The sequence below is a fragment of the Drosophila sulfurigaster genome, chromosome X (genome assembly GCF_023558435.1).
Source record: "Drosophila sulfurigaster albostrigata strain 15112-1811.04 chromosome X, ASM2355843v2, whole genome shotgun sequence".
Lineage (NCBI taxonomy): Eukaryota > Metazoa > Arthropoda > Insecta > Diptera > Drosophilidae > Drosophila > Drosophila sulfurigaster.
The window spans coordinates 15,634,384-15,661,626 of record NC_084885.1 but is presented as its reverse complement, the minus strand read 5'-3'; the positions used below and the strand labels follow the sequence as shown (position 1 = coordinate 15,661,626).

General features: G+C 36.7%; 1 protein-coding gene and 1 long non-coding RNA gene across 2 annotated transcripts in view; one reads left to right on the top strand and one right to left on the bottom strand.

Annotated features, from left to right (window-relative positions):
* The first annotated feature begins 3,697 nt into the window (after window positions 1-3,697).
* Window positions 3,698-27,243, top strand: part of LOC133848137 (uncharacterized) — a 49,625-nt gene continuing 26,079 nt past the window's right edge. Inside the window, exons 1-4 of the long non-coding RNA XR_009895226.1 lie at window positions 3,698-3,841; window positions 20,468-20,571; window positions 21,122-21,284; window positions 25,271-25,432. This is a non-coding gene — a long non-coding RNA (uncharacterized LOC133848137). The remainder of the gene's footprint in view (window positions 3,842-20,467; window positions 20,572-21,121; window positions 21,285-25,270; window positions 25,433-27,243) is intronic.
* LOC133848134 (lachesin) overlaps window positions 11,996-27,243 on the bottom strand; it is a 37,538-nt gene continuing 22,290 nt past the window's right edge. Inside the window, exons 5-9 of the mRNA XM_062283561.1 lie at window positions 26,251-26,342; window positions 25,269-25,397; window positions 16,249-16,368; window positions 13,066-13,236; window positions 11,996-12,808 (exon numbers count right to left, since the gene is read on the bottom strand). Of these exons, the coding sequence (XP_062139545.1) occupies window positions 12,060-12,808; window positions 13,066-13,236; window positions 16,249-16,368; window positions 25,269-25,397; window positions 26,251-26,342 (1,261 nt within the window). The 3' untranslated portion in view covers window positions 11,996-12,059. The remainder of the gene's footprint in view (window positions 12,809-13,065; window positions 13,237-16,248; window positions 16,369-25,268; window positions 25,398-26,250; window positions 26,343-27,243) is intronic.

Genomic DNA, 27,243 nt, shown 5'->3' with positions numbered 1-27,243 from the left:
TAAGTTTCTAATGAACATATTATATTAAAATTCTTAAAAAAAAAGATTAAATCTAAAATATTTAATTATATTTTAAATTCTAAATTCTAAAATAACGAATTTGGCAGAATTTTGTAAGTTTTGATATAAGGGTAAAGGTACTTACAAGTTTTGCTGCATCTTCAAAGCAGTTTTTCATTATCCTATAAATAATTTAAAATTTACAAAAGCAAGCTTTTAATATCTTACACGAAATGTAGTGCTATTCAAATGCATTAAACAAATTCAAAAACTATATTCGTAAATCTAAACTTTTTCTATATTTTTATATTACGTTCATGGAAACTAATATAAGAAACGATTGCTTAAAGTTTGTTAAGTGTTGTTAATTAAATATCAGTTTGCCAGCAATCATACCCCTCTTTTAAGCTAGTTAGAGGGTATAACAAACAGAAGAGTGGCCAGGAAACAGGGCAAAACAGGACGAAATTGAAATACTCGTTTAAGAAGTTAACGGCTGGCCGATAAAATTGCCAAGGCAAAGCAAAGCAAAGCGAAGCGGGTCGAGTCGAGTCGCATAAATATTACTCTGCTGCTGTGTGGCACTGTCGACTGGCGTTGGCGACTTTGCCCCACTTCCTCACACTTGCCACACACACACACACAACACAACTGGCTCTTAAATAGTCCTTGCCTCTGCTCTTCTTTTGGCTTTTTGGCTGCACATTTCGTATGCATTTTTCGCATTGCAGACAGCAAATCTAACAACAAATTGCAGTCATTATTGTGCTCTCCTTCGTTTTGCTTTTTATATTTAACTGCTTTATGTTGAATATCATAATTTATGCCATCATCGAGGCGAAGCGGCTTTAATTAATTAAATCAGGTTGTGTCCCCAGGAATATTCACTAGAATATCTATTTAATCAAATTGTTAAAGCGAACGCCGGCGAACTTTAAATGCGAAAGTTTGGCGCGAATATTTCACGCCTTAATTCATGTGGCACTGGGGCAAGAGCAATTGAGCGTGTAGCAGGTGGAGAAGAGGCTGCAGAAGAGGGGCATCCGAGGGGGGGAGGGGCGTGGTTGTTGGCAAAATTATTATGCGCTGCTTTCTTGGCGGTTGTGTAAACAGACGAAGAGACAGGCGAAGCCAGGCCCCGGCAAATAAAAAGGATATTCTGCCGGGGCTGTTTGGCTGTTTGTGCTTGCCGGTTAAATGCTTTAATTGAAATTAATAACCGCAGCATCGAAGCTGTGCTGTACTGCGCTGTGCTGTGGCGCAGAATTTTCAATTGTTTTCATTAAAAGTCAATTTTTGGGGCGAAGGCAAGTTTTCAACCCTTTTTATACCCGTCGCCCATAGGGTAGAAAGGTATTTTAGCTTTGAGCCGGCAGGAAATGTGTGGAGCAGTCAGAAGGAAGCATCTCCGATCCCATAAAGTATATATATTCCTGTCCGTCTGTCTGTCTGTCCGTTCGCTTGAACACCTAAATCTCTCTAAACACTATAATTATTTTTTCGACAACACTTGTAATGTTTACTTTGGCTGACAATCTGGTGTATTTTAAATGTAGCACAATATACGATATACCAAATATTGCCTTCGGTATATATATATATATACTCTATGGTATATTTTAAATTTCGATCTATCAATAAGGCCTTTGTTATATTTTAGTATATTTTTGCTATATTTTTTACTCTATACCATGGTTCAAATATCGATATACCAAATATGGCCTTCGGTATATTTTAGTATATTTGTTATATGTGTTTTGTATATTTTGTATATTTAAAATTTTGATATACCAATATGACCTATGGTATATTTTAGCATTTTTTTCGATATATATGGTATATTTAAAATGCGGCACAATTTCAATATACCAAATATAGCACGTGGTATATTTCAGTATTTGCATTATAAAATTTTGGTATATTCTAACCGTAGTATTTTATAGATACACCAAATATGCATTATAATTTAGTATTTGGTTGATACATTTTTGGTATATTTCACTCTAGCACTTCGATGATATACCAATATGACCTTCAGTATATTTCAGTATTTTGTAATATATTTTCGGTATATTTTTAAGTATATGGTATATATTTCTTCGGTATATTTTAGTATATATATTTTTTTGGTATATTTTATTTAATTGGTTTTATTCCAAATGGCTAACGGGTATCTCCCAGTCGAGCACACTCGACTCTAGCTTTCTCACTTGTTTGCGCTGAAATGCCCCGCGGCCAAGAGATTCGAGATTCGAGACTCTGAAGAGAAGGCGTTACGTTTACGGTATACCGCATAATTTTGTATTGGCAGATGCTACGTTTCTTCTTGTTGTTGTTGTTGTTGTTGCTGTTGTTGTTAGCCATGGCCCATTGCACGGCTAACTGTTAACGGTAACAGCGAACAGTGAACAGCGAAAGGCAACGGCTGGCAAGGGTCACGTGGCTTCAGCTTCAGCTTCGACTTTCTGCTTCCTGCCACTGATTGAAAGTGAAACTAAGTACGCTGATTTCAGTTAATGCAAAGCACAAAGCTAGACTCGCCTTTTAAATATGTTGATTGAGTTAACCGCGTCGCATTTGTCTGTCTGTATTTCTTTCTCTGTCTTTTCTACTGTCTTTAAACTCTGCATAATTCTGGCTTAAAACGCTGCGGGTGGCACTTGTTTTAACATATTTACCGTGGAAATTATAAACGCTCCTAGAAAAAAAAGCAAAGCAAGTAATTTAAGTGGCAAAAAGTATTTAGTTAATTAGGATTTAAGATTCTGCGAAATATTGTATACTTTACATTTCATTTATTTCACTATCTGATTTACCCAACATTTGTTAAATAATTCCAATTAGCAAAATAGTCTAATGGGTAAAAAGTAAATTATAGCAAGAAAATGCTTTTCCAAAGCAGGTATCTGGTTCGAATTATATAATTAATTAAGTTTTTAGAATGGTCCAAGATTGCGTCACATTTTGCCATTAGAAAGTAGCAAACGTAATGACTTACTTTTTGTTAATTTACATTATTATATAATATTTGTACACAAAATTTAATATTTTCAGCCTGCCCTAAAGTCTTAAAAGTTGAACATTTATTTTTGTTTATATATTTAATTAAGCTTTTCATATTTTCCAAAAATGTCAATAGAAAAATTCAGTTAAGGGTTAATACAATTGAATAGAAATTTCATTTATGACATTATTTTATTTAAATTATTCTCGTCAGAACGCGGCTTGTTTTATTTTCCAGCAACATTTGCATAGCTATTAATTAAATATTTTTTTTGGGTAGTTTGTAACTTAAGCTTCTATGTTCTAAATGTTTATTTTACCAGTAGAAACAGAAAATTAAATGTCTTTCACTCTATTTATAATCTTATAATCGGATCCCTAACTTCTGCGTTAAAAATTTCCTACATTATATGAACTTATTCAATAGTCCACTCATAACGTATTTTCTATAAATTATTGTAATTATTTAAAAACTGAAGAATCCACTTCGAAGCTTCTATTTATCAAAATTTCGTATATTTAAAATGAAATCTTTTATATATATTATTGTATTAAATTTGTATTAAACTAGTAGTCGAAGCTGAACACAATTTTTATTGTTTTATTTCATTCATTCATTATTTCATTTATTCATTATTTTATTCAAATTCTCCACTTTAAGTCTATTTCCCATTTGACTTCTCTAATAATAAAATAATTTCAAACTAGTTGCAGGTGATACGTTAATTAAGTTATTGTTTTGTGATCTACATATCAAAAACGTTTAAGAGAAACGTAAAAGAATTGAGGACCATAAGAAGAACATAAAGAGCCTTGTCTTCAATTAAAAAAAGCAATGGTAAGTCAATTTGTATATTATATGTAGTTTTAGTAATAATATTCAGTTTATACTATAAAATTTATAGTATTATGCTTATATGCTGATCCCTACTAAGTAATTACAGCACATAAACATTCAGAAAATTTCGAGTAATATTCTGAATTTCTTTTTTGATCCACGTTATTAGTGAAATCTGCTTTGAGTGAAAGTATTTGGAACTTTAGCCCAGCATAAGTTTCAGCTTTATTTGCGAGTTGTAACTCTGATTGCGCTGCTTAGCTCTGCCTATATGAAAGGACTTTAACTGCACTGAATATATATGTGTGTGTGTGTGTATGTGTGTGAGTGTAGGAGTATTGGTCTCTGCGTGTTTGTGTGAGACCAGAGACAAGTGTGCTGAATGCGGTTGCAGAAGTTATTTGCTGTGTTATTTTCAGAACAGTTTCCGCTTTGCTCAGAAACGGACTTCCTGTTGTGTTTGAGAGTTAAATTTGCGCAGCTGCTTGGACTAGCGGACTAACGGGTTTCTCTGTTTCTTCTCTCTGTTCCCCTCTCTCTCCCTCTCAGTCTTGCCACTCTCCTTCATCGCCCACATGCCACACAGCGTTGCATTTCGTGTGGCAAACGTTGACAGTCTTTGGCACAGATTTTTTTGATGATATTTTTAAGGTTATTTCTCATTTTTTTGTACTATTGTTTTTTGTTTCTTTTTGTTTTTTGCTGTTACTCAATTCAAAGTTTGACTTTTGCATATTTACTTACCAACCGAAGCGATGCGAAGTCGTTGTTCCTTGCTTTTTTGAGTGCTACGCTTATGTTATTATATGAATTGCAAAGGTCACAAGCTAAAATATCTTAAAGTTTGTGATTTCCTTTTCTTTATAATTATTAAGTGATTTTTGCTATGATTTATGAGTAACGTTAGAAAGGGATTTTGTAAGTTTAGAAAGATTCTTTTTTAGAACAAATTTTATTTTTATTTCACAAAATTAACAATAATACAAAATAATATTAAAGCTAATTATCGCGGCGAGCACTAGCAACAAGGCCTTCAGCAAATTTTAGAAAAAAAAACAGAACTTCATTAGACTTTTTGAATAAATATATTAAAATAAAACATATGTTTTAAAGTGTATAATATAAATTGCCAAAAAAGGTTGTTTCATTAAAGTTTGGCTCCAATTTTTATAATAGAAGTTTAAAATAGGACTTGGCTTAAAAAATTAAAATAACTGTTGAATTATTATAATGAAATGTGCATAATAATGTGTGAAAATTTATTATGCAAATCTTTAAACTATCTTTTATTTGGAAAATTAACTATTTAAATGTCCCAACATCATTTATTTATTTATTAATTTTTTTTTTAAATTTGTTTTTCTCTATTTAACGTTATTCCATTCAAAATTGATCCACTAAATTTAGCGTCCCTCAAACTTTTCGATAGCATTATCGCTGTACGTTTTTTCCTTTATCCTCAGAATCGTCGACTCATCGTTGTTTTTGGTAGAAAGTGAGTTCGCGCAAAAAGTTTTCGAACACCTAAATATTTGTGAATGATATGATGTACAAGCTCAGTTAATATCTTTAGAGTGCCAGCGATTTCATCAATTCAATGTACGATCATTTAAAATAATTTTATGTTTTTAATGTTTTCATCGGTGTATTTTTTTGTCTCTTGTCATTTTTATTTTCCTTAATTTTAAGATTGAAAGTTCTTAAATCCAAATTTGCCATCTACTACTTTTCAATCTAAATTTTGTTCTCACTGTGTATAAATTATATATTGAGGGATTATAGCATAAATCTGAAATATATTTTATCATATATATTCCACCACATTTTTCGTGCTGTGTTTGAATACTAAGTATTCTTTTGGATAGCTTTTAAGGAGTTTGACAGAAAAGTTGCCCAGCTTCAGCGAAATAATTGAAAATTTAATTGATTGATATCATAAATAAAAGAGACAAAAGACAATGTCGTCCGCTTATCAATCATTGTTGTTCTGCTGCGATGCTAATGCTGATGATGATGATGATGATGATGATGATGATGATGATGATGTTGTTGGTTTGCACCTTTGGGGAAATAATTAATGCAATTAAATGTAATAAATATATTTGTCCTTTATTTGTAGAATTTCTTATGCGCCGTTGTTGTTGTTGTTCGTTCGTTCGTTAGTTAGTTTGTTGTGTGTGTGTTTGTCATACTTTCTTTATTGTTGTTGTAGTACTCTATATGTCTGTGTGTGTGTGTATATATGCTCGTATATATCTATGCAATTATGTATATATAAGATATATATATGTATATATATATTTGATTTAATACATGTATATTATGTTCTTTGTGCTTGCTTTTCGTGTATTGTTTTTCAATTATAATCGTATAATTATTTTGTTTATTTTTTTTTTGTTTTTTGTTTTTTGTTTTTAATGTCCGTTGTTTATATTTTATGTTCTTTTGTTGAACTCTGAATTGTTGTTTTTTTTTTTTTCGGTTTTGTTTTTGTTTTTAATGCTCGCAACGTATTCAGCGATAAAACTGTAATTGCCAAATACATTTGCTTATGCTATAAGTATTTATTTTATATATAGTATAATAATTAATTGATTACGCCCTTTTATATATATATATATATATGTACATACATAAATATATTATCAAGTTGCATTATTTTTATTATACTTTCTGTCGAACTTTCTGTTGATTGCCCTATATACAAATTAACTTTTGATTAAGCTGAATGACCAGAAAATACTTTTCTTTTTTCTTTTTTGTTTTTTTTTGTTTTTGGAAATTTTCTGCATACATTTCTCTTTATAGTACTTGAAGCACTTGTCTATAGCGTTCTCTGTTTATTTTCAATTTGTTCAATTCAATTTTCATAGTATATTTAACATATTTCTTCGTGTGTAACATTCAAATCGCCTTTGATTTTACATTCATTATATAATACTTAGAGCCTACACATCTATAGATAGTTATCTGTATCTTTGACCAGATAGTTATTACTCAATTTAGCTAGATACATTACATACATCATGTATACATTTTAGTTTCCATTTCTGCGTAGCTTCAATTTCAGTTTTTATCAAAGAAATCTTCAGAAGGAAAATTAGCTTTAAGTTGGATTTCTTTAGATCGAATTCGAAGTACAATATTCGACATTGGGCCGAACTTGTTTTGTTTTCTTTAATGGCACATAATATTATTGTTTGGCAACTCCTTAAAGTTTCGTCTATATGTTTTATATACTACATTTAAATGTATACATAATTTAGTTGTTGTCACTAACAACAAACAAACAAAAAAAAAAAACACATTCATTACACACTCTTTGAAGCATAGTTCTCGACGATTTAAGTTTTAAGTTTATAAGATGTACAAACCGTTTAACATTATTTTCATTGCGAACAACCTTGTTAAATACTTTATGTTTAATTTACTTTAACTATTTTATATATGTATATATATATTGTTGTTTTTTACAAAATTGATTACGATTCTTTTGCTGCATATTGAAAAGTGTTTGAAGGGGGAAAAAACAATTGCATACTTTGAGGCGTTGCTTTTGCTGCGCCTTAAGATACGCAAATTGAGAGAACATGACCAATTTCTGGAGCTGGCTGTGTTTATTGTCATAGCCGACAAAACAAAGAAGTTCTTAATTGAAATGCAGCAAGATGTAAATAAGTAAGTAAATAAACACAGAGAGAGATAAAGAGATGGAGAAGTGTGGCAAGTGCGATAGAAAATATTTGAGTTGAAATCATTTATAGTTTGCAAATGAAATTGAAATGAAATTAAATTCTATTGAGACATGCTCGACAGAAATGCGCCGAAAATGGCAACGAGAATTGTTAAACGAGGTGACACAACTCTGTCTCAAATGTCAAGTTGCAAATGCAAACAGAGACGGAGAGACAGAGAGAGAGAGACAGAGAGAAAGAGAGAGAGAGAGACATAGATAGATATGCAGCAACTGGACAATTAAATGCGTAGTGCAACATATTGCAATACAAAAAGCAAAAACCTGAAGAAGCTTCGGCGTAATTGAATTTGAATTTGAATTAAAATTTGTGTCGAGATTTTGTTTTGAGCTGCTGAGCTGCTTGTAATTTTATATGTCTTTATTTAATTTTTATAGTCTGTGGTGTATGTGTGTGTGTGTGTCTGTGTGTGTGTGTGTTGTAGCAAGCAAGCTGACGATAAGATTACAGCACTCTTTGCTTTGCTTTGCTCTGCTCTGCAACTGGCAGCAAGTTTTTCTTCCACCTCCTTTTTTTTGCTTGCTTTTGTTGAGGGCAAAACTTTCAAGGCGACACACACATACACAGAGAAAGAGAGTATATTTTATTATTAAATCAAAAAAGTTGAGTAAATTTCACAAACAAATATGCAAAATGCCAGTTGTATGTTTTTTTCTCCCCCCTTTTGTTGTCCCCGTGAGTTACAAATTCAAGTTGATTGCCATTTGTTTTTAAGCGAACTCTGTAAGTGTGCGGCAAATGTTATGCGGCTAACTGGCTGCACATAACAAGCGGACACCACACACACACACACACCACACACACACACACTTGCTTAACACATACAAGATTGAGCGGCAGCAAGTGACGCATTCAATTAAACTTCCGCCAAACATGATGCTTGCCGCATGCCGCTTGTTGCCTGCCACCGCTTGCTTCCTCTCCTCTCTTGCTGTCATTCATCCGCTTGATGCCGTTGCTGCTGCTACTGTTTTGCCTTAAGGTTATAAAATAAACATGTTGCCACACACCAAAATTTAAATAGATACAAGTTTGTGAGCGCATAAAACAATAAACCGCAGTAATTTAACAAAAGCAACAAAAAAAAAACAAAGAAAAGAAAACCAAGATGAAGCACACAAAAAGTAGAAGAAAAGTAAAAAAGAAAAGAACACTCAAAAAACGAAAGACACAAAGTTGAAGACAAGACACAACGCACAAGGCATGAATGTCTGCAAGGAAATTCGAAATTAAAATACAATTTAAAAGTACCAAATAGAGCAATTCTGCGGCCTTTTCTTACAGCACACACACACACACACACACATGCGTAAACAGGGCGTATAAATGGCAAAAAGTACTGAGTACTGAGCACTGAGTACTCAAACACACACACACACACACACAGCAAACTTCATTACAAAACCGGAACAACTTAAGCAACCGCCCAGGCAAAATCATAAGTACAACAACCACAGACAGACAGACAGACAGACAAAGAGAGACTGAGAGTGAGAGAGATAGGCACTTGTGTATAGATAGTATTGTGTGTGGCTCACACATGTATTCAAACCTATTCACATATTATATTTGTACTTTGCCCCACACACACGCACACAATGATAACAAAAGACGCGCGTTTACAAGCAGCAAAGTGGCAGCAGACAAGCAGCTGAGGGAGCGACAAAAAGTGCTGCATACTTCTAGGCAGCAGCAGAAACAGCAGCCACAGTGGGAGTGACAAAAAGTGCTGCATACTTTTGGGCATGAGGCGAAAAGCTGCACTACACATTGTACTACAACAGCGAGTAGTTGTTATTGTTGTTGTTGTTGTTGATGGACGCCCTGCGTGTGTTGCTTGTAATTTGAAACACTTGTGTCAATGTGTGCGCGAGTTGTGCTACTTGTTTTTGTTGTTGGTGTGTGCAAAGATTCCAACAAAAAACGGGGCATGTTTTGATGTTGATGTTTTTGCTGTTGTTGCTGTTGTTGCTGTTGTTGTTGCTGCGGTTGTCAGCGTCTTATTATCATCATCAGTGGCAGCTTTCGGCGGTTTTGTATGCATACACTTACACACACACACACACACACACACACATACAAGTACAAGTGGCAATGTTGTTGTTGTAGTCGCCTGCTGACGACTGACATAACACAAACAGCTGTGCCATGCATGTGTGTGTGAGTTAGTAGTAGAGTTGCAAGTTGTGTTGTCATCGGGGCGTCTTGTCGACGAAACAGTAAAATTCACTTTGCCAAAAAGTTTTTATTTCATTAAAAAGTGTCTGCGTGTGTGTGTGTGTGCGTGTCGTTTACTGGCAGCCAAGCAATTCATCAAACCAAATTCAGTCACCACACACAAACACATGCGCACACACATGTGTGTGTGGAGTAGTGTGAGTGAGATCTTATGCCAAGCCAAAACTAACGGACTGACAGCTCTATGAAAGCAGGCAGCACAGGCAGTCGCCAGTGCCTCTGGCTTTATCCTACTCCCTCTCTCTCCCTCTCTCCCTCTCTCCCTCTCTCTGTCTCACTCAGCTGTAGCCGCAACGAAAAACTGCCAAAAGATGTTTCCCCCCTATCCGACACCTCTTTCACTTTTCGGCCAGACAGTGGCTCTCAGTTCTTAGCAGCTCAGCCAACTACTGCATTTTGGGCAAAGTTTTTAACCTTTTGCATATGCATGCGCCGGCAAAGCGGGCAAAGCGGGCGAAACGGGTGTAAACGGGCGAAACGGGTGTAAACGGGCAGCGAGTAAATGGCTCAAGTTGTTGAAGCGTGCTTTTGGCTTGTGCTTCGTCTTCCACTACTTCTTCTGCCTCTTCTTCTTCTTTTTTGAACGTCTGCTGCCTTGCTTGCAGGCATGATGAAAGCTTCTTGAGCTTACACACACACACACCCACACACGCACACTAGTTGCTTGTTGAGCTGTCCGCTTCGCTGAAAAATGAGCTGCAGTCGGCAGCGAAGCAGATCTGCAGCGACGCGACAAGATAAGCAGCGAAAACGAAAGAGAGAGAGCGAGAGCGAGAGAGTGAGAGTTGGGAACAATGAGGCAGTCAAAGCAACAAAGAGAGAGCGAGAGAGGGAGAGCATGCAAGCTGACTACAAAGTACAAGCAAGTGTGTGTGTGTGTGTGTGTTTGTGTTTGTGCTGCAGAAATATGACATTTAATTTGCATAAATTATGCGCGTTTGTTCAACATTCTTTTCCCCCCTTTGCACTAAAGTTGAAATTCGTTTTGTTTGGGCATATTTATTGAAGTAAATCCGCTTTATTTCCTGCTGCCGTTCATCATTAAACCTTAAAGTCCAGCCCGCGTTGATTGATGTCAATCAAATTCGGAAGAAAAAAAGTCAAATCAAAAGTTTCGACACTTTTCTATTAATTGACTTTCCCTTTTTTCGTATTTTCTTTTCCACACTTCTTTTTTTCGTTGTCCTTGAGTTGAGGTTTAAAAATAAATCGAGTTAGGAAATTAACTTGATGCTGATTTTTGTTTTTTTGACAATTGTAGAAATCGAAATCGTGAAAAGGTTAAAAGAAACGAAAAGGTGCAAATGATGGATGCTTTTTAATGAGTTTGCTTATCTTGGAAGCAAGCAAATCAAGCGCAGCGAAATGTCATTAATAATGCAAAATAATCAAATGATTAGCGAGATTATTAATCTGAAGTGTAAGAAACCCCTTTTTTCGATAGAAATCGTTATGGAAAATTCACTATGCTCTTTTGATTATTATTTATAATATTTTGTTGTTGTAATTCAATTATTCGTTTATTATCCAGTTTTCTTGTTTGTTTGTTTTGTGTGTGTTTTAAATTCCAAATGATTATACATTGTAAACACGCTAAACTATTATTAACAAGACCATGAATACAGTTTGTAACTAGTCTTAATCTAGAGTTCGTTGAGGCCTTTTCAAGTTGACACCAAAAAAAAAAAACAATATGATAACAAAATCGAATATTAATGCTTGGGATTCGCTTACAGTTAGGTGAATACACACATATACAACATATGTATGTATGTGTTTATGTACATATATGTATATGCATTTTGAAGTATACAGATAGCGCACTTTATATGTAGTTATATATCTTGTAATACAACTCGTTATTATTTTCTTTTTTTGGTATTATAATTTTTGGGTTTGTTTTCTTATAAATTCTGTAAACTTAATGCAGCTGTTGCCAACACATACAGAACATATATTTATATATCTATGGGGAAGGGGAGGGGGTTGAAATGATGAGCTTACATTTAGTTAAAGAACTTGCAAATTTGGTACAGTAAACTAGAACAAGGGGATTAATTCGGGATTCAGGAGTAAATGAATCCGCAGTTGAACGCATGTTGCACACACTTTGTTGTGGCAAGCCACCACAAAAAACATTTCTTTTTTTTTTTTTGTTTACTTTAACATTTGCACCTACTGTGTGTGTTGGGTGTGTGTGCCTAGTGCACTGCTGCCAGCATCTATTATAACAGACTGAGCGTGCCAACAACTAAGCCGGACAAACCCATTAACAGCGGCTGTCGTCGACTCGACGTCGCGAGCGCGATTGAGCGCAACGACAACGAGAGCGAGAGCGAGAGCGACAACCCTGCTCGTCGATAGTAGAGTTGTCGTATCGTTGTCGCAGCTCCCGAGCCCAGCTCGTTGTTGTCCAAAGGGCCGCGCACTTCGGTGTTGCCACCTCCAATTCCTCCCGCTCCTCCTCCTCCTCCTCCTCCTCCGTAATAGGGCGGCTTACGTGTATTGCCAGCGTTGTTGTTGTTGTTGCCAAAAGCCAATTCGATGCTGCTCGAGGAGCCACCGCCACCGCCACCAGCACCAGCAGCTCCACCAGCAGCACCGCCACCCAGTTGATGATGGTGGTGCTGATGCTGATGCTGGTGCTGATGGCCACCACCGCCACCGCCTGCCACGTTGTTGGGCTTATGTGTTGGCGGCTTATTGCCACCGCTGGTGTAATAATGGTGCGGCGATAAGGGCGGCAAACCGGCGGCAAATTCGCCATCCTCGAAATCCTCCGCTGAACCGTAGAGCTCCTCATCGTCCGGCTGGTATGTAACTTTGACTTGTTGTTTCACTTTTAAAATGTCATTGGCATCCGTGTCGGCTGTGTTGCCACCGCCACCGCCACCGCCATTGCCACCGCCACCACCGCCACCGCCATTGCTTCCTTTAGTATTTGCGGGATTTTTACGATTTGGTCCGGGGATTTCTGTCGTGAAACGAGAGAAACGGCGGAAATGTAACGCTTACGCTAACGGTAACGGGTAACAGTAACAGTAATTGAAACAAAGGTGCAAATACCTATCGCCCAAAACAGTCTCCCACATTCGACGAGTAACAAACCAAACCAAACCAAACCAAACCAAAAAAAAAACAAAAAAAAACCCCCCTCGCGTTTATTGTCCATAAAACACGCCTCTGCCACGCCTCCCCGCCCCCGCCCCCGCCATCGTCTGTTCAACTTACCGTACAACCGGATACTGCTGTCAACTTCACCGAGCGAGTTTTTCGCTATGCAGCGATAGGAGCCGACATCGTCCTTCTGAAATTTGCGCACAAACATCGACATTTTCGTCTCGTACATCGACTGCGAATTCTCCTGCACGTAATATTTGTTCGAGGACACAATCATTTCACCTGTTGATTGACAACCAAAAATCGTAAATCGTAAAATGTAAATTGTAAATTGTATTTTCCATTAAGTCACACCATGGTTTTTTTTTAAAGATTTTTTTCTGTTATTTTATGACTTTGTCTTAGGCAGAATGCAAGGTTGAAAATTATATAATAAACATATGTCTAAGCAATATGTCTATCCAGTTTTCATCACCAATGAAACCATATTCAACAAGTATATTAAAAATATACTGCAAAAATACTGTCCATATCCTACAAACATAGTATTATAACATATACCATAGAAATACTAAAATATACCTATTGATTTATTTGTTATATTAATAATACTACTCAGAATATATCATACAGTGCAAAATATACCAAAAGAACAAAGACCCTATTGCGTTACTAAAAGAATTCACTACTTTTATACTGTAACTGTTTCAAAATATTACTGCCATCAAATAAAAAATTTTAAAAGTTTTTTAAGAAATACTTTTGTATGGGAAAAAACGTCTTCTTACTACGTGTCTTTATTGCTTTGGCTGACAATCTAGTATATTTTGCACTGAATGGTAAATTTTGAATGTAGTGTTATACTAATATACCAAATATAGAATTCAGTATATTCTTCAGTATATTTTCGGTATATTAATTTGGTATATCTTAACAATAATACCGCACTAATTTACTTTAATTCACTCCACTGTAGCTTTCTTAATTGTAATTAGTTTAGCACGTTTTTATGTTTAAATTTGAAGTTGGAAACAGAAGTTCAAAAAAAAATTACAAAGAATTTAAAAAAAAGTTGGACAAATGATACAAGATGATATTCTCTTAAAGACAACATTTACTATAAATTGATGCAAAGTATAAAAATATTAAAAATGCGTGATATATTTTTTCTATGCATTGATGAGAAATATGATGAAAATATTCTAAATATGAGATACATACTTGTATGTATATTTATGTACTTATTTACTATTAATATTCACTTAATAATTTTGCATTGAAATTGTCTCACAATAAGCCAGATGTATAGAAACTGTGTTAAGCAGACAAATTAGTTGGCTAAAAGCAAATGACTTGAATTGATTTCAAACTGAGCTTCGTTTCGCTTCGAACATCAGCTCAATTAAATAGTATATGGGATAGTTAATAAGTCCAATGGTGTAGAATGCGCTAGAATTCAATTGAACAACGCTTCGTTGAATGGCAAAAGTCAATTATAAATTAATTCATTGCGTATATTAAAGAGCCCCTAACAAAAGTCAATGGATTGCATATGATTTATGGATGCCGAGCAGAGGCAACTGAGAGAGAGTAAGGGAGGGAGAGAGAGAGAGAGAAGGAGGCAGGGCATGGTGCCAATGCACAGATTAAGCTCCCCAATGTGCATAATGCAGTCGATAAAATCCCTGGCAAGAGTGGCACGAAGCAAGAGGCAAGAGGGGGAGAGCAGCCAAGACAACCGCAACATTAACACCAAGACACACAGACGGACGGACAGACGGACAGATTGAGAGACGGACAGACTGACGGTCCTTTTCATTGAATACAAAGAGACGACACAGAGACACACTTGGCCATGACACACACACACACACACACACGCATGAATATATGTATGTGTTCGTATACTTTTGCAGCTCACTGTTGTCGCACATTGATGGCAACTGTCGCTACTTATGAGCATGCAATACATTTGATGCTTAATGATTGAGAAAACAACAGCCACAGTAGCCGCGACTGTTTATGACTCCACACACTAACACACACACTCACATACACAAGGATATGTCTACTATATAGTTACACATATTTACGGATATTGTGCAAATGTGAGATAGATTTATAACAAGAAGCGTGCAACGCAGCTAAGCAGCAACAACAATGTTTGATTCAAAGCAAATTAAGTGAAAGCTGTTTTATTCCTAGTCTTAAGCAATTTTGTCGCACTGATTATGCAGCTACTTTTATTTTGCTAACTTACAAAATAACCGGTTTAAGCAAACAGTATTAGAAACTAGTTTATAACAATTTGAGTATCGAGTTGTAGACAATACTTTTCACTACTTTAAACAAAGAATTTTTGAACATTCTTCTTAACAACTTTTACGTGTCTTTCGTTATTCATTTATTTGAAGTTTACTTAATTAATTTAATTTAATTAATTAGTAAATTTAGAAAAATAAATGCATTGAAAAAGGTTTACGCAAAAAGTATTTTCAACTATTTGCTAACAATCTAAGGAAAGACTATTTAAAAATATCTCCTAATATTTTTGTTAGCTTCCCTCGTTAGCATTCAATTTTAATGCCATGCAAACTTAAGTTTATAATATTGTTCAGTAAAGTGTATTTGAAAATATTTTTTTTCAATATTTGAAAAATGTAATACCACCAACAATTTTGTTATTCTTATCGTCGGCTTTCAATTTAAGGCAAAATGAAGTTAATCATTTAAAAAAAAAAGAATTTTTACAGCAACTTTGTAAATATGTTCAGCAATGTATTTGAGAATATTTGCCAACTATTTTGTTCTTGAATTCGTTTGCTTTCAATTGCAATGCATAATTAAGTTAATCAAATCAAGTTGCCATTTCTTAAGAGAATGTCATAAAGAAGCTAAGAATTTATTCGTGTTGTTTCACTGCTGCAAGGCAACTGCTGCAAGTGAGTGTAAATAATTTTTGATAGCCTACTTTGCAGCGCAAAGTTCAATGGGCTGTGCATGTGTGTGTGTGTGTGTGTGTGTGTCGTGTCTCTTAAACGTGACGATCCGAAAACTGACTAATGACAATGTCACAGCAGACAAACACACACACACACACACACACAGACTCGATTGATATATGGTATTTGTGTTGCCAGATGTCTATAAAATGTAAAAGTCGTGATGCTTTGCGCTTGACCAAAGCTGCCGACGAGTAGAATTCACACACACATACACAGCTGCAACTTGTTACGGATACGATATATATGTATATATGTATGTGTATATAGTATGTGCATGTGGTATACTCACCGGTATCCTTAATCCAGTAGTTAATTGATTTGGGCGAGGCCTCAACGTGACACTCGATTTGAACATCAGTGCCAAGCGGTGCTCCGACTAATTGATTCGGCACTTGGATGACCGGGTGGACTGAAAGCAGATAGAGAGTAAGAGACACAGCGAGTGTGAGAGAGAGAGAGAGAGAGAGAGAGAGAGAGAGAGAACAGAAAGTCATTGTATGCTCGTATGTTGTCGCAGCAGTGCAGCATATTATAAAACCATTTTTAATACGCATGCTACATCCTCAACCTCTTTACTCGTTACTCCTCATTCCTCACTCCTCACACGGCACTCGTCACACGGCCCAAACATACCTTTCATTGAAGTGCACGCCGACTAGCCTAATTTAATTGACATTGACACAACAAACGAAGTGACGAGTAGACATTAAAGCCATAATAGTAAAGAACTAATTAGAAGAGAAACGAGTGACGAATGACGAGTGCAATCTCAAAACTGAAAAATACATTTCAGAAAGTAAATGCAGCGAGTAAGGATTTTTTTAAGATCTAAACAAGATTATAAAGAAATTACATATACAACGAGTACACATATAGCAATATATTTTGAAGTATATTAGCGAGACCAAAACTAGCGAGTAGCCAACATATTTTTATACATTTTAATACAATTAAGCAGGAGCAACATTTATTACAAATAATCAAAGCTACCAAGATAATGAATAGTCATGTGGCACATATGGCTTATAACCAATAGATTATTCATTACTACTTAGTTAACAAAAGTAACGAAAGCAAATGTAGCGAGATGTTTTTCCAACAAATGCAGCGGATTGCTAGCTAATGTTAATACTATATATAAATTTTTTACAAATTATAAAACATTTTTTTTGGGAAGTCAAAAACGAGAACAAAAGTAGCGAGATGCGTTTAGGCTTTGTAGCGAGTATCTAACAAATTTAACGAGTATTCAAAAATATTTCCGTATTTATTCCATTCATCGTCACTACTTTATAAAATTTGTACCAATAATAAATAATTTTATGGGTAATCAAACTAACGAAAACAAATGAAGCGAGGTATTAGTAAGAACAATTGTAGCGAGTAGTAAATTTGCTCGCTGTAATTGCTAAAGCTGCAAATAAGTTTATGAAAACCGGTAGCAGGGATAAAAACTAGAGTAACTACTATATTAGTTTTTCGTCAGTTAACTAGTTGAAGCGCACCGATAGCGATTGCGATTGCGATTGCGGCGAGTAGCATTGTTATGTTTAGATACTCGTTACAGTTGTGGCCATTGTTGTGGCACTTTGGCTTTGTTGTCATGGCTCGATCAATGCTCAACTAGCCATTGTTGTGGCATACAATTGCAATTGTTTGGTTTTTGTTCGGCATAGTTGATAAAGAAGTCGACGAACGGAGGAACGAAGAGAAGTGAACGAAGCGAACGAGTGCGACAACAATGGGCGACTGAACGAGGCGAGTGCTGCTCAAATTGTGCAACTTTAAATAAAAGCAGTTGCAGTATTAAGCATCTACTTGTGCACACATGGCAACACACACTTAGCTGTGTGTAAGTGTGTGTGTGCGGTGTTGTGTGTGTGTGTGTAGATAGAAGGCCAATTGGGTGTAGCATAACTCGGTGTGGTCATCAAAATGCAATGCAAATGCAGCGCACGTCTCTCTGTGGAGCGCAATGGCAACTCTTTTGCAATTCATGTGCGTGTTTATTGTCACTTAGAGTGAGAGCAGTAGCGTGGTAGAGAAAAGGGGAGAGGAAAGGGGAAAGGGGAGGAGAGTCCAGTGTGTGTAGTGTCTAGCAGACGTCCACCGAGCTATAACCAAAATTGGTGGTTTTGTAAAACTGCCAAAGCCGCCACAGGCCGTTGCTTGCAACATGGCTAACCCCACAGCCAGCTGAGGTCTGTCCGTCCATGTGAGAGTGTGTGTTGAGTGTATGTGTGTGTGTGTATGTGTGTGTGTGTAAGCGTTAGTGCGAGTCAACATTGCATTGATAGTCAATGCAGCAGCAGCATTGCAGCAATTGCAACAGCAGCAGCAGCAGGTTGCAACAATGACCTCAACTGTCTGCCTCTCTGCCTCTGTGTGTGTGTGTGTGTATTAAGGTGTGTCTGTTTGCGTGCAGATTGCACACACTCACTCACACTCACACACACTTGGCAGTTTTGTAAGTTCGTTGGATTTTAATTGATTTCCATGGCCGAGTGCATATGTCTTATCTATCAACTATCTATTTGCTCACATATGGACTTAAGCTCAACTATCTCTCTCTCTCTCTCTGTCTCACTTCTTCTCTGTGTATTTTGCTGGCAAAAACAACTTTTGGCTGGGCAAACACAGACACACCTGCGAAGATAAACACGTGTAAAGAGCGATCAGCTGCAAGTTTATGATCACAGTTAAGCACAACTGTTCGAAGGTATGAGCTAATGACACGAGCTGCGTTCGGTGCTGCTTATATTGTTGATTAATCAACAAGCAATTTACAAATGAACTAAATTTCATTTAAAATGGGGAATTGCCTAAACTTCAATAAGCTTTAAGCTGCTTTTATTGTCGATCAATCACGATTAATCTTTTAATCAGATCTGTTCAAAATGTAGCACAACTGTTTACAGTTATGAGCTAATGACACGAACTGCGCTGGGTGCTGCTTAAATTGCCGATTAATCAACAAGATGAATTCAATCAAAATAAATTGTATTTAAACTGTGGACATTGACATAAGCTTGAATAAGCTTTAAGCAGCTTTTATAGTCCTTAGTTCACGACTAATCGTTTAATCATGAGCTAATGACACGTGCTGCTTAATCTGAAAATTAACAAGCAATATTCAAATAAACTTAGGTAAGCTTGAATAAGCTTTAAGCAGCTTTTTGTACCGATGCTTAACATAATTATGTAGTATTACATTAACAAATCTATATATAATTATCCGATAGTTTATCGATACACTCTAGTTGAATATTAAACTCTCGAACGAAAGCAACACATCGTTTTTTATTCGCTATAATTTATTGTTTATTAATGAATTTTGTCACTGCCCAGACAGATAGTTTTTTGTGTGCATAAAAAAATCTCACAACTGCTCTTTGAATGATTCGCTACCTACATATAGTGTATTATAACTGTGTACCTGCAGCAAATGTATGTAACAGGCTGAAGACGAAATCCCCGACTCCATAAAGTATACACCTGGAGTACCGGTATGAAATGAGCGGCTAGATAGAAATGTCTCGTTAGGGAACATTTGTTGTGAACGAGCCTTTATTAATTTTGTTATTTTTTTATATTTTTATGACATCTGTGAAACATATTTAGTATACATCAAGTCATTGAACAGACAAAAACATATTTTCCCATCGTGTTAAAAATGTCGAATTTTGTGCCAGAAAATGATGATTGAAACCCAGAAAAGTGTGTTGTGTACTATGAGCTCCTAAAATCTGGTGAAACCGTTAATACTGATCGCTACCGACAACAAGTGATCAATTTGAATTTGATCATGCATTGATCGAGAAACGACCAGAATGGGCCAATGTAATTTAGCTCCATGACAATGCACCTGGCCACAAAGCAAAACTGATTCAGGATACAATCAAAACACTTGGCTGGGAGCTGATAGCCCACCCGCTGAATTCACCAGACTTGGCTCCTTCCGACTACCATTTGTTTTCATCGATGCGACACGCATTGGAGGTCCAAAAATAGGTGTCTGGTTGGTTTGCTTTAAAGGACGAACAATTTTATTGGTGTGGCCAGAAAGGTGGTCAAAATGTGTAGAAAACAATTGCCAATACTTTGAATAAAATGTTTTTTACTTTTCCATTAATAATTAGTGTTTTATGTTCACAAAACAAACGCTCATTGCATACCGGTACACCTGATAGACTATTGATCAGCATCAACAGATATAGCCATAGATATAGCCTTCTTACTACTGCTCTTGGTTGTATATTTTGTACTCTAAATGTAGTATTCTAAATGTAGTACAATATCGATATACTAAATATAAACTTTGGTATATTTGTACTGATTTTGTGGTATAGTGATTTGGTATATTTTAAGAATAATACCGCACTGTTTTGCTTTTCTCTCACAGTCGATCACACTCTATTATAGTCTTTTTACATATTTAGTTATACAACAAATAAAACAAAATAATAATAATAACATATCTGTAATGCAATTTTTTGTTTATTTCACAGATTAATTCCGCAATTATGCTGCGAAAGCAACAACAATAAAGAGAAGAAGAAGAAGAAGAAGTGCAGCTCGTGTCATTTGGTAAATTGCTGCTGTAAATTGACATGTAAGTCACGCACTTGGGAACTGTAGCAGCAGCAACAGCAGCAGCAGCAGTTGAAGTTGCAGCAACAGCAACAAGATGAGGAGGAGAAGGAGGGAGGGAGGGAAGCTGACGTTGCTGGACTTCGCTCAAGTATAAAAATCTCCCCTGTCATGTGGCACTCGAGGAGAGCAGCGTCTGCCTGCTGCCAGCTTGACCAATGGATGAGTGCTGGTTGACTGCGTCTATTTTCAATCTGCATGTAGACACACACGCACACACTCGCACACACACACACACTCATGCACTCGCATACACATGTGGACACATTACGTATACGCAGTGGAAGTTTTTTTTTGGGGTAGAGTGCAGTGCAGTTTTGGGCAGTTGGATTGGGGCTGGCAAACACTTTCGCTTGCGATTTAAAATGTTGCCATGATTATTCCGAGCATGTGCCTTGGCCGAGCAACCACGCCCCCCGCCGCCCGCCCCTTGCCCCGCTTGGCCGCTTCGTGCTCCACTCACTTGTGGCAAACAAAGCCACAAATATGCACTAATGACGTCGTCGCAGCAGCAGTATGAATGAGCACAGCACCAGCTGCAACTACAATTACAACACAGACACACACAGAGAGAGAGAGACAGAGAGAGGGAGACAGAGAGACGGAGAGAGAGAAAGGGATACAGAGACACCTCATCACATTTGGGAGGCCATTGTTGAGCGGCGAGTTTAAAAGGTAAGAGAGACTGAGAGAGTCCAGCACAAAAACCCAATGACGTGTATTTTTCACCTCATTGGCATCGCAAATAGACCCAACCTGTCTTTGCCCCCTTCTCCATTCCCCTCTCTTCCCCTTCTTTCACACACTTGCCATGTTTTTCCTTCATTTTCTGTGTGTGCTTTTTTCTACTCGTTTTTTTCGGTCTGTTTTCTGTGTTCTGTGTTATGGCTTAGAAGCGTAGCTCAACATAGATTGAAGGCATCTGCACAATATTCATATGGGGGTTAAAGCAAAAAATACACAGCAAAAACTAAAACGAGAAGGTAAAAATGAAAAATTGAAAATTGATGCCACTGTGTGAGTGTGTGTGTTAGGTGTGTTAGGTGTGTGTGTGTGTTAGTATCATTTGTGCATTTCTGATAGTGATTTCGGTTCTATTTCTACTCTTAGTCTGCTTTCTCACTTGGGGTCTGTTATGTTGTTGTTGTTGTTGCTGTTGTTGCTGTTGCTGCTGCTGTTGTTGTTCTCTTAGGCGTACGTGATTTTTAGCGATTTGTCGCATTTATTTGCGTTCGATTTGCCCACTGCAAAATGCAATATTCGGAACCAACAACGAGCTTACGCATTGTCTCTCTCTCTCTCTCTCAGTTCATGTTATAAACTACCTTAAATTCAAACTCAACTCAACGCATGACTTTTTTTCTGTCAAGCTTTGCATTTCGATTTAGATTATTTTGTATAGGCATTGCCAAACAAAGTTAAAGTTGCTAAAAATGTTATAGCTTCAACAAATTATAATTGCTATATTCTCAAATTACGTATACGCAACTTTTGGGTGTTGCTGAAAATTCACCAATTTTACAATTTGAAATTTTTTGTAATTTATAGTAAACACAAAGTTACTTAAATTTAAAAGAGCATCAAAAAGGAGTAAAATAACTAAAGTAAATAAATTCAAATTCGAGTGTGCTCGACTCTAAGATACCTGATACCCATTTTCAATAACAGTAAAACATTGCGGTATTATTCTTACAATATACCAAGTAATATACCACAAAAATACTAATTTCATTTACTAATCAGCCAAAGCAAAGTCAGAAGTATTTCTTAAATAATTTCTACAATTTGTATCCGATCGCAATCAAATTCTCAGGCATCATGATTAATATAGTTATTGTTGTCTATGCCAAAATTTGAGACACTTCAAAATTTCGCTTATTATTTAATTTGTGTTGATTTGCGGGGGCGAAAGTTAACGTGCCAAGAATTTGAAACAAACTTGATATTCTTGCAAATAGAACAAGTGTTGTCTCTGACATCTAGGTGTTCATATGGACAGACAGACAGACAGACTGCCATGGCTTGGCTGTTAATCAAAATTATATATACATTATGAATATTAAAAAGTATATGGGTGATTCTCTGACGGTTGTTGGAGAACAAAAATAACATAACCTGAAACAATTTTAAAAATAAAAAAAGGATACTCTTATAGCTCTAAATTAGTACTTTAACTAGAGCTAAGAATAGTTTTGGAATTTTCTTTCTGTTTTGTCTTCTGTTCTGATCATTGCAAAAATTAACAAATTCGTACACAAAACCAAAAAATTAACGAGTTATCTATTTGATCGTAAATCAGAACAAGTTTCTAAAATCAATCTTAGCTCTAAAAATAGTGCGAATCCAAAGCTTTAAGAATAACGATTATTTATTTTTAAAATTGTCTTATTTTGTTTTTTTTTTTTATTAACTGCAAATGTTGCGACCATTTACCAGATAATTACCCATATGTTATATGCAAATAAAAAAAATTAAAAATATTTAAAATGAGGAGTATATATTTCAAAACCAAATGAAAAACAGAAAATATTTGAAAGACTTTGACTACAATGTTTGAATCTTAAATTTTTGTAATTGACAACAATTGACAAGAAGTAAATAAAAGCTATTGTGAGTGAAGAGCTTAGCTGAACGTTGGCAATATGAAAGCATGTTTACAGCGAGGTAGAGGTAGAGGTAGAGGTAGGGAGAGAGAGAAGCTGAGGCTTATAGTGAGCATTGAGCATTGAGCACTGAGCAGTTGGTAGTCAGCAGCTAATTGTGGCCTAATTGTTTGTAGCGCGTCCTGGTTTGGTTTCCTGCGGAGCGGCAACAACGCGCGGCAATCGCAGCGTTCTTAATTAGCCATGTGCAGGAAGGTGGCTAACAAGGCAGGAAACTTGAGCAAATGGCGCGGAAACGCGCAAGCGGGATGCGAGTTGTCTCTCCGTCTGTCTCTTCCCTTCCTCTATTCTGACTGTTTCTCAGTATGTTTCTCAGTCTATATTTCTCAGTCTGTCTGTCTGTCTGCTTGTCGATGTTGCTGTTGCTGTTGCTTTTGCTGTTGCTTTTGCTGTCATTGCCGGTGTCGTTGTCATTGTCGGTGTCGGTTTCAGCATCAGTTTCGTTGCTGTTGTTGTTGCCGGTTGCAGGGCGTACTTTATCAGTGCAACACGCAGCACGTACTCGAAAGATGCCACAAAACGAGGCAAGGCCAGTGACAAAAATATATACAGATAACTCGTCGCAAGCTGTACGCAAACTTTGTTTTGCACTTCACAACGAGGCAACAAACAAATTTGTGAATAAGTTGCAACAGCGAATATGAAATGTGGTCGAGAAAATGAAAGGAAACGAAAGGAAAGGTAAAGTTAACAACTGGGAATGTGAAGATAGTGATGGCTTACCAAAACGACTTAAAGCCCAAAAAAACAAGGAGAAACACAGACACTTAAAGGCCACATTAACAAAAAATGTCAAAATGTTAAAAAGCGTGATTTTTGTCAGCTATAAATAAGAGCAAGAACTCGCAGCTGAAATAAGCAAGGTCAAAGAAGAGATGAGGAAGAGAGAGAAAGGAGAATAGAGAATAGAGAAGAGAAAGAAGTGGGAGAGAGGAGGGGAGTAAAGTGGCGAACAGTTTATTACAGACAGAACTGCGTCGCCTGCAACGTGTTCAAACAAGCGCAGTTGCTGCTGTTGCTGCTCTATGTTGTTGCTTCTGTTGCTGTTGCTGTTGTTGCTGTTGCTGCTGCTGATGTCGTGATGATTGAGTGAACTGCCACATGCTGGCAGCGCAGCCAACAGCCAAACAGAGGCACGTGCTGCAGACAGGTTTGACAAAAAACTCAGTGTGGCAGAGCAGAAAGAGGAAGAGAGAGAGAGAGAGAGAGGGAGAAAGGGAAGCTCGCTTAGAGGTGAGAGACAGCAACAACACAATGCACAAGGCAGCAGGTAATGCCCAGTATCAGTGACTGGATTTAAACGGATTACAACAACGACAACACGACAATCGAGTTAGCGCCACACACACACACACACACACACAGAGAGTAGTGTGTGCCATCCTCCTTCCTCCCCCTCTCCTGCTCTCCTCACCACACTCGCTATTCTATGGCGTGTTTTGAGTTTGCCTTTTTTCGCAGCATAGCTGAGGGCGCCTCTTTATGTGTGTGTGTGCAGTTGATAACTGTGGCTAAAACTGCAGACAGAGACAGCAACAATGAGTAAAAGGGAGAGAGAGAGAGAGAGATAGGGAAGCCAGCACACTAAACTAGATAAACACCACGAAGCTTGGCCAGCGTCAAAACTGAGAGTTGAGCTCAAGCTTCAGTTTTTGAGGTTCGCTTGCTCTGAGGTTGAGGTTGCCCCTCCCTCGCTTCCACCTCTGAGCTGTGGCGACAACTGACTAATGATATGTATATACTAGACACACACACACACACACTCATACACCGTACAAAAAAAAAAGTTGAAGTTGACCAACCACAGCTCTCTAATTAATGCCACCCATTTCCCGGTGCCAAGCTCTGTTCATCTGTCTGTCCATCATCTCGACTCATTCTCTCTCTCTTCTATCTCTGGCTTAACTAATGCAACGAGAAACGAGATTGCGGCTTCACTCCACAATACTATAAACTATACTCCACTCTTAGTAGTTGTTGTTGTTGTTGTACTTACAGTGTATGCTCAGCGAGATGCGCTTTGAAACCGATGGGGGCACTCCATTCGAGGCGATGCACAGATATGAGCCCATCTCGTTGCGTGAGATTTTCGTCAGCTTCAGCACTTCACCGCGGTACGAGGAAACTGCATAGAATAAAATAAACAAAAGAGGAAAGCATGTAAGTACATCAATTGCTAAGCAACACGCTTCAAAATGAGTTAATTCACAAATTATTTCGACTTTTTCATTAGCTTTTAACATAGGAATGCATTTTCACCATTCATAGATTGCTCATATTATTAGGGTTTATTATGGTATTTGCTTATTTATTTTTTGATACTTTTATTTATGTATTGATTTATTATTCATTATATATTTATTTAGCTATTCAGTTGTTTCTTTTGGACTTCTTTTATTTTATATTGATTTGCCATTAAGTATTTATTTGTTTTGTTATTTATTTTAGCAACTTGTTTATTTATTTATTTTTTTTTTTGGCATTCAATTCATAATTAGAAATTAGGAATATAATTTACATTTAATAGAGTGCTGACTACTTCTTAATTAGTTGAGTTCCTTATTAGCTGCAGTGATCTTTCTACACTATTATTAGCATTTTATTAGGCTTAGATGATTAATGATTAATTTCAACATTAATCGCAGGTAGCTGTTGATAAAAGTTGACAAAATTAAAAGTGCAACTTATTAAACTTAAATGTTTGTTTGCAACACTTTCTTCACACATTCTTTTATTTTCTTTGCTTTCGAATCTTTTTCTATCCGCTAAAACATATCGATATTTGGTATATTGATATAGAGTGCTAAACATATCAGATATGGTATGCCACTCTATAGAGTATTTTGAATTTAGTACTATATTATTAAACCAAATATAAACTTAGCCATTGATCAACATTTGCACAGGTTTAGACTATAGCTTAATGCATTCCATATATAGTAAATTTGTCATATTAATTTGAATGAATAATCACTTACCCAGCGTCTTGGTGCCTTGATTGTCCTTGAGCACGATTTCGCCGCCATCCTCGCGTCGCCAAGTGACAATTGGCTCTGGATAGCCGCGTGCACTGTTTAAAAAGCACAACGAAAACGAAATACAAATTATAATTAATTGAAATGTGCGAAATTAGTAGCAGAATGTAGAAAAGTCGTAACATCATCGAGGCGCCTTTAAATGCCCCCAAAAGTAGGCAATGGAAAATTGAAAACGATGCCGAGTTTTGTCTATTGCACTTAATATGCCGCGTTGGCCATTGTGTGTGTGTGTATGTGTATGTGTGTGTGTGGGTGTGTGTGTGTGTGTGTGTATGTGTGGGTGTGTGTGTGTATGTGTGTGTGTTTTGGCCAAGTTCTTGTAATGTAGACACGACGCCGTCTGTGGCTGAGATTCTCTTGAATGGCGTCGTCTTTTTAGAGGGGGGTGTAGAGTGGAGAGTGGAGAGGGGAAGGGGAGGGGAGCAGAGCAACACCCATAGAGCCATGTTGAGGCAGCAGTTTAACAGCGCAGACACGGGTGTGGTAAATTTTTATGATGCCGCAAACAGATGCAAAATAGCCAAGTAAAAGAAAGTCGCCCACACACATAGATATATATACATATATATATATATTTATATATATGTAGAGCAGAGCCTGAGACATTCAGAGTTCAACACAATAGCGACCGCCTGGGCACCAGTCACGAGCAGAGTTGCTAAGAGTTGGTTTAAGACCGAAACCAAAAGCAAAAGCAAAACTAAACGACTTTGCCAGTCTTCTAGCCTGGCTGATTGTTTGTCTCTCACTCTCTCGCTCTCTCACTCTATCTCAGCAACATGTTTATTCATGAAAAACAGCTGCATTCACATGCAAACTTGCACATGCATCAAAAGATGTGTTTTTTGTCGCAAGTAATTCTAATAAGCATTATTAAGCATACGTCGCGTTGGCCATGCCATGTTATTAAATTACGCACACGCATGATTTCAA